At 47.7% G+C, this 7803-nt stretch overlaps 2 protein-coding genes and 1 long non-coding RNA gene across 3 annotated transcripts in view; 2 read left to right on the top strand and 1 right to left on the bottom strand.

Annotated features, from left to right (window-relative positions):
• Positions 1-2789, top strand: part of LOC106595425 (broad substrate specificity ATP-binding cassette transporter ABCG2) — a 29636-nt gene extending 26847 nt beyond the window's left edge. Inside the window, 4 exon segments of the mRNA XM_074112244.1 lie at positions 1-131; positions 1074-1163; positions 1900-1952; positions 2141-2789. The exon segment at positions 1-131 is cut by the window's left edge and continues 24 nt beyond it. Of these exon segments, the coding sequence (XP_073968345.1) occupies positions 1-131; positions 1074-1163; positions 1900-1952; positions 2141-2288 (422 nt within the window). The 3' untranslated portion in view covers positions 2289-2789.
• A 2038-nt stretch (positions 2790-4827) lies between these two features.
• On the top strand, positions 4828-5790 carry LOC123739573 (uncharacterized). The gene is made up of 2 exons (XR_006767766.1): positions 4828-5147; positions 5309-5790. It is a non-coding gene; the product is annotated as an uncharacterized lncRNA (long non-coding RNA).
• Positions 5791-5955: 165 nt separating this feature from the next.
• On the bottom strand, positions 5956-7526 carry LOC106595442 (uncharacterized). Its single transcript, XM_014186819.2, has 2 exons — positions 7062-7526; positions 5956-6941 (listed from the first exon to the last, which is right to left on the bottom strand). The coding sequence occupies exons 1-2, from the start codon at positions 7513-7515 to the stop codon at positions 5956-5958; spliced, it is 1440 nt and encodes a 479-aa protein (XP_014042294.1). The 5' UTR covers positions 7516-7526.
• Positions 7527-7803: the final 277 nt, after the last annotated feature.

Genomic DNA, 7803 nt, shown 5'->3' with positions numbered 1-7803 from the left:
TCCTGCTCTTTGCGCTGACGATGTCCCTGGTCAGTCTAGCTGGGGTCAGTCTAGCGTTCCTGGTATCAGCCTCTGTCTCCTCCTTCGCTATGGCCAACGTCCTCATCGCGCTGCCTTTCGTCTTCATGATGGTGAGAGACACACAAACACACTCAAACACTCAGACACACACTAACTCTCTCTCTCACTAGGTGTTTGGAGGGTTCCTGGTCAACCTTAACTCCATGTTGTCCTGGTTGTCATGGTTTCTCTAGGTGTTTGGAGGGTACCTGGTCAACCTTAACTCCATGTTGTCCTGGTTGTCATGGTTTCTCTAGGTGTTTGGAGGGTACCTGGTCAACCTTAACTCCATGTTGTCCTGGTTGTCATGGTTTCTCTAGGTGTTTGGAGGGTACCTGGTCAACCTTAACTCCATGTTGTCCTGGTTGTCATGGTTTCTCTAGGTGTTTGGAGGGTTCCTGGTCAACCTTAACTCCATGTTGTCCTGGTTGTCATGGTTTCTCTAGGTGTTTGGAGGGTACCTGGTCAACCTTAACTCCATGTTGTCCTGGTTGTCATGGTTTCTCTAGGTGTTTGGAGGGTTCCTGGTCAACCTTAACTCCATGTTGTCCTGGTTGTCATGGTTTCTCTAGGTGTTTGGAGGGTTCCTGGTCAACCTTAACTCCATGTTGTCCTGGTTGTCATGGTTTCTCTAGGTGTTTGGAGGGTACCTGGTCAACCTTAACTCCATGTTGTCCTGGTTGTCATGGTTTCTCTAGGTGTTTGGAGGGTACCTGGTCAACCTTAACTCCATGTTGTCCTGGTTGTCATGGTTTCTCTAGGTGTTTGGAGGGTTCCTGGTCAACCTTAACTCCATGTTGTCCTGGTTGTCATGGTTTCTCTAGGTGTTTGGAGGGTACCTGGTCAACCTTAACTCCATGTTGTCCTGGTTGTCATGGTTTCTCTAGGTGTTTGGAGGGTTCCTGGTCAACCTTAACTCCATGTTGTCCTGGTTGTCATGGTTTCTCTAGGTGTTTGGAGGGTTCCTGGTCAACCTTAACTCCATGTTGTCCTGGTTGTCATGGTTTCTCTAGGTGTTTGGAGGGTTCCTGGTCAACCTTAACTCCATGTTGTCCTGGCTGTCATGGCTGAAATGGATCAGCATCTTCCGCTACGGCCTAGAGGTAGGAGGGAGGGAGGGAGGGAGGGAGGGAGGGAGGGAGGGAGGGAGGGAGTCTACATGTAATGATCCTATTAGAGAGTTGGACAGTCTGATTGATGGTCCTATTAGAGAGTTAGACAGTCTGATTGACGATCCTATTGGAGAGTTGGACAGTCTGATTGATGGTCCTATTAGAGAGTTGGACAGTCTGATTGATGGTCCTATTAGAGAGTTAGACAGTCTGATTGATGGTCCTATTGGAGAGTTGGACAGTCTGATTGATGGTCCTATTAGAGAGTTGGACAGTCTGATTGATGGTCCTATTAGAGAGTTAGACAGTCTGATTGATGGTCCTATTAGAGAGTTGGACAGTCTGATGGTCCTATTAGAGAGTTGGACAGTCTGACTGATGGTCCTGTTAGAGAGTTGGACAGTCTGATGGTCCTATTAGAGAGTTGGACAGTCTGACTGATGGTCCTGTTAGAGAGTTGGACAGTCTGATGGTCCTATTAGAGAGTTGGACAGTCTGATTGATGGTCCTATTAGAGAGTTGGACAGTCTGATGGTCCTATTAGAGAGTTGGACAGTCTGATTGATGGTCCTATTAGAGAGTTGGACAGTCTGATGGTCCTATTAGAGAGTTGGACAGTCTGATTGATGGTCCTATTAGAGAGTTGGACAGTCTGATGGTCCTATTAAAGAGTTAGACAGTCTGATAGTAATAGTGTGTTTATTCTCTCCCTCTGTCTTCCCATCAGGCTGTGACCATCAATGAGTTTAAAGGACAGATATTCTACAGCAACACAACCATGTAAGTTTTCCTCTCCTTCTTGCATTCTCTCTTTCTCTCTATACTCTCCTTTTATGCTCCTCAGCCATCCATCTAAATGCTGACACCGCCACCGTGTGGCAGATCTCTGTAATTCAACATTCTCTCTCTCTCTCTCTCTCTCTCTCTCTCTCTCTCTCTCTCTCTCTCTCTCTCTCTCTCTCTCTCAGTCTTCCAGGGGAGGTGTACCTGGAGACCCAGGGAATAGACTACAGCACCTGGGGTTTCTGGCAGAACCATGTAGCTCTGGGTGGGATCATTACGGTGTGTATGGTCTTGGCCTACATACAGCTCAGACGGATCAACCGCTGGAAGTAACACATGAAACTACACCTTCTGGAACAACAGGGACTGTGAAGAGACACACACCACAGGCACACACGCACGCAAGCACACGCACTCTCCACTCTAGTACATTGTAATATTGTTGTATGGTTGTATTGTACATTTTGTGTTGTAGAAATGTAGTGGTGTAATAATGTTATATGATGTGCTGTTGATCTTGTTTTTTGGTGCCTTAATACAGTCTAAGTCCTGTCTATGCCGGGGGAGGGGTTCTACTGAACTATATGGAATTGTTTTAACAAGGTCATACCAAGGATCTTTTTGTTATTTGATTTAGAATTTTAAGACTCCTTGAGGCAATATATAAAACAAATATTTGATGAACATTTTTATTTGGCCTTACTGCTGTTAACCCATAGAAACACATTGAATAACAGATTCACTACGTGGAACAACAGACAGTCCCAGAACAAAATGTAAAGGAAGTCTGATGTGTCTGTCCTATATCTGAGAGATAAAAGAAACATATGGAAACATTTGTATTTTCTTTAACATGTTTTTAACCCTAATTAGTGTGTAGCCCAACTGTTCAGACAGAAGTTGATAGATCGGCTGTACCAACTTCAGACGAGTCCCAAAACTCTTGTGGGGGTCGTAGAGCAAAACGGAGAGCACCATTGTGGTCGTGAGAGTCTAATCTATCCATAATAGTTTTGAAGGCCAAACCGTTCGGACGCTACAGACGACTTTGTGAGAAGACCGATTTTCAGGATATCTCATGGTCTGACAAACACCGCTCTAGCTCTGTTCACCTTTCACCTCAGATGAGGAAGTGCGACATCGGCAGAGGTGGTGGATTGAGACACATCCAATGCAAAAAAAACAGATATCTCTAGTTTAAACTGACAGATTCTTACAGGGATTTGTGTATTATGCTAATTTGATATCATTGACTCTAGGGGGTTAATGTGCTTGGACACCAGGAAGAGTAGCTGCTGCCTTGGCAGGAACTAATGGGGATCCATAATAAACCCCAGGAAGAGTAGCTGCTGCCTTGGCAGGAACTAATGGGGATCCATAATAAACCCCAGGAAGAGTAGCTGCTGCCTTGACAGGAACTAATGGGGATCCATAATAAATGTAAATACACACACTTGTTTTTCTATTGTCATGGGGACGTAAAAATGTTTTCCATTCAAAATCCCATTTTCTCTAACCTTAACCCTTAACCCATAAGCCCAAATCTAACTCCTAACCCCAAACCGAACCCCTAATCCCTAACCATAATTATAACCTTAGTTAATTTAACCCTAAACCCTCCACGAGGGAGAATTTTCCTTGTTTTACTATCCTTATGGGGACTTATGGGAATTTTAGGTCCCCACGAGAATAGAAGAACAAGACAATGTGCAAGCGCACACGCACACACACACACACACACACACACACACACACACACACACACACACACACACACACACGTGTTCCTGGTGTGAGGTTCAGTTGACCGGTAATAGGATGAGTCGTCACTAAGCTGATTAACGAGAGGATACACCCTCCACTGAGCCCTGCTCCAAACTGATACCCCTTACTGGAGACTGGACCTGTTGACTCTCCAAACTGATACCCCTTACCTGGAGACTGGACCTGTTGACTCTCCAAACTGATACCCCTTACCTGGAGACTGGACCTGTTGACTCTCCAAACTGATACCCCTTACCTGGAGACTGGACATGTTGACTCTCCAAACTGATACCCCTTACCTGGAGACTGGACATGTTGACTCTCCAAACTGATACCCCTTACCTGGAGACTGGACCTGTTGACTCTCCAAACTGATACCCCTTACCTGGAGACTGGACATGTTGACTCTCCAAACTGATACCCCTTACCTGGAGACTGGACATGTTGACTCTCCAAACTGATACCCCTTACCTGGAGACTGGACCTGTTGACTCTCCAAACTGATACCCCTTACCTGGAGACTGGACATGTTGACTCTCCAAACTGATACCCCTTACCTGGAGACTGGACCTGTTGACTCCCCAAACTGATACCCCTTACCTGGAGACTGGACATGTTGACTCTCCAAACTGATACCCCTTACCTGGAGACTGGACCTGTTGACTCTCCAAACTGATACCCCTTACTGGAGACTGGACCTGTTGACTCCCCAAACTGATACCCCTTACCTGGAGACTGGACCTGTTGACTCCCCAAACTGATACCCCTTACCTGGAGACTGGACCTGTTGACTCCCCAAACTGATACCCCTTACCTGGAGACTGGACCTGTTGACTATTGACTCTCCAAACTGCCTTGATACCCCTTTACTGGGAGAAAGTGAGAGATCACAACACCCTCCAGGTGACAGGACTGTCAACAGTAAGACTGTATCCTTATTGTTTTGGAGTTGAATTCTTTAAAAGTAATCAAATACAATTAGCATAACATGAATAAACACTATTTCAGAAGACAATGATCTTAGCCAATTAGATTTTAATTATATGAGTTCATAATTTGTTAAATCTAAAGAACAGTCTGGAGATGCTGAAGAACAGTAAGCCCCAGGTAGGACATCTAAACAGCCACAGACACAGGTAAACAGGTAGGCCATCTAAACAGCCAGAGGTAAACAGGTAAACAGGTAGGCCATCTAAACAGCCACAGACACAGGTAAACAGGTAGGCCATCTAAACAGCCACAGACACAGGTAAACAGGTAGGCCATCTAAACAGCCACAGACACAGGTAAACAGGTAGGCCATCTAAACAGCCACAGGTAAACAGGTAGGCCATCTAAACAGCCACAGACACAGGTAAACAGGTAGGACATCTAAACAGCCACAGACACAGGTAAACAGGTAGGACATCTAAACAGCCACAGACACAGGTAAACAGGTAGGCCATCTAAACAGCCACAGACACAGGTAAACAGGTAGGACATCTAAACAGACACAGGTAAACAGGTAGGCCATCTAAACAGCCACAGGTAAACAGGTAGGCCATCTAAACAGCCACAGGTAAACAGGTAGGCCATCTAAACAGCCACAGGTAAACAGGTAGGCCATCTAAACAGCCACAGACACAGGTAAACAGGTAGGCCATCTAAACAGCCACAGACACAGGTAAACAGGTAGGCCATCTAAACAGCCACAGACACAGGTAAACAGGTAGGCCATCTAAACAGCCACATGTAGACAGGTAGGCCATCTAAACAGCCACAGATAGACAGGTAGGCCATCTAAACAGCCACAGATAGACAGGTAGGCCATCTAAACAGCCACAGATAGACAGGTAGGCCATCTAAACAGCCACAGATAGACAGGTAGGCCATCTAAACAGCCACAGATAGACAGGTAGGCCATCTAAACAGCCACAGATAGACAGGTAGGCCATCTAAACAGCCACAGATAGACAGGTAGGCCATCTAAACAGCCACAGATAGACAGGTAGGCCATCTAAACAGCCACAGATAGACAGGTAGGCCATCTAATCAGACACAGATAGACAGGTAGGCCATCTAAACAGCCACAGATAGACAGGTAGACCATCTACACAACCCCAGACACCCATACAATGTGGTCCGCAGTGGTCCCCAAAACGCTCTATGGACAGTTCACACACAAAATCAAAGCTTTCCTCTTCCTCAATAACCCATGACACCTAACACCTGCACTCTAACTTGTAACCTCTGACCTCTAACCCGTAGTGGTCTCCAGTCCTCTCAGCCACTCAGTACACTTCATGGCTGTCCTCTGGTCCATCCGTCCGTCCTCCTCCTCTTCCTCATATTCCACATCATCGTATTTATAACGATCATTAAGGAGCGATATCTTCACCAGGTGGCTAATGTCCCCGTTAACGTTTCTGGCTCTGACACCGTTACTACCCCTTCTAATGCTGCCCAGTGGGCCGGTAGTACCGGTATTTCCAGTATTCCCTCGGCGTGACGTTACCAGAGTCCGTTTGGGAATGGAAATGTTGCTGGCTTGGAGCTTCTCATTGCTTCCTGTTCTAGTCCCCATCCTGCTGGCTTGGAGCTTCTCATTGCTTCCTGTTCTAGTCCCCATCCTGCTGGCTTGGAGCTTGTCACTGCTTCCTGTTCTAGTCCCCATCCTGCTGGCTTGGAGCTTGTCACTGCTTCCTGTTCTAGTCCCCATCCTGCTGGCTTGGAGCTTGTCACTGCTTCCTGTTCTAGTCCCCATCCTGCTGGCTTGGAGCTTGTCACTGCTTCCTGTTCTAGTCCCCATCCTGCTGGCTTGGAGCTTGTCACTGCTTCCTGTTCTAGTCCCCATCCTTCTGGCTTGGAGCTTGTCACTGCTTCCTGTTCTAGTCCCCATCCTGTTGGCTCTGAGATCCTCAGCTTTCCTCCTCTGTAACAGGAGTACAGCCTCTGGTGTTATGGTGAGGGTGAAGCGCCCCTCCTCCTCATCCTCTTCCTCTTGTTCTCTCTCTTCCTCGCTCTTCATTGGTACTTGTCGTGGTGACGGTAAGTCCTGTTCTAACTCCGCCCCCTGTGTCACCGACTCTCCGGAGCTTGAGGCGGGGAAGCTGCTGCTACCACCGGTGGAGCCATTACCGGACGGCGGTGACCTTAACGGGAGTCTCTGTGACATTACCGGGAGTCTGTGTGACGGTAGCCAGGGGTTCCTGCCCTCCACCTGTATCCCTGACAACCCTGCACCTGAACCAAAGCCACAAAAAAACAACAGAAAAAGATCAAACTTTACAGTAATATCCATGACTATATATACATTTGAATTTGAATTAATCAATCAACCAATCAAATCAAAGAGCCAATCACCTCTCCCCCTGATGGTGGGCAGTCTGCTGCGGGGTTGGCTCTTCCTGCCCAGCTGCCTGTTGAAGGTCAGGTGTTCCCTCATCGGGTTGCTTGTAACGTTAGTCTTCCCCTCCGGTAGTAACGGGGCCTTAACGGCTCTCACCGGGGTGACCTGGAGCGGTGGTGGCGATGTCGTCGTGGTGATACCTGATCCGGTCCCTGTGACGGGGGGCGGCCGTGAGATGGAGAAGGAGGATGGAGGGATGGAGGAGGAGGAGGGGACAGGAGGGATGAAAGGCATCTTGACCAGGCAGAGGAGGAGGTAAGACAGGAACTCTGTTTTACAGCTGAACAGACGGAGGAAAGGAATGGACAGATGAACAGAGGAGGAGAAGGAGAGAGGAGAAAGAGGAGAGGACGTAGCGGGTCGATTACCGAGAGGTACGGGAGGATCACCGGGAGTATGCTCCGCCATGCAGGGTCACACAGTACCTAACAGCGTTACCGGACGCTCCTCTACAGTGGAAATCACACAGTACCTAACAGCGTTACCGGACGCTCCTCTACAGTGGAAATCACACAGTACCTAACAGCGGGAATCGTTACCGGACGCTCCTCTCCACCTCTACAGTGGAAATCACACAGCAGGACCGCTTTTTATCCTTTTCTGTAGAGGGTGTGGCCTGACAAATCCTCTGAACACACACACACACACACACACACACACACACACACACACACACACACACACACACACACACAG

This window comes from Salmo salar, chromosome ssa02 (genome assembly GCF_905237065.1).
Source record: "Salmo salar chromosome ssa02, Ssal_v3.1, whole genome shotgun sequence".
In the NCBI taxonomy this organism is placed as follows: domain Eukaryota; kingdom Metazoa; phylum Chordata; class Actinopteri; order Salmoniformes; family Salmonidae; genus Salmo; species Salmo salar.
Note: the sequence above shows the minus strand (reverse complement) of the source record. Positions and strands in the feature narration are given on the sequence as shown.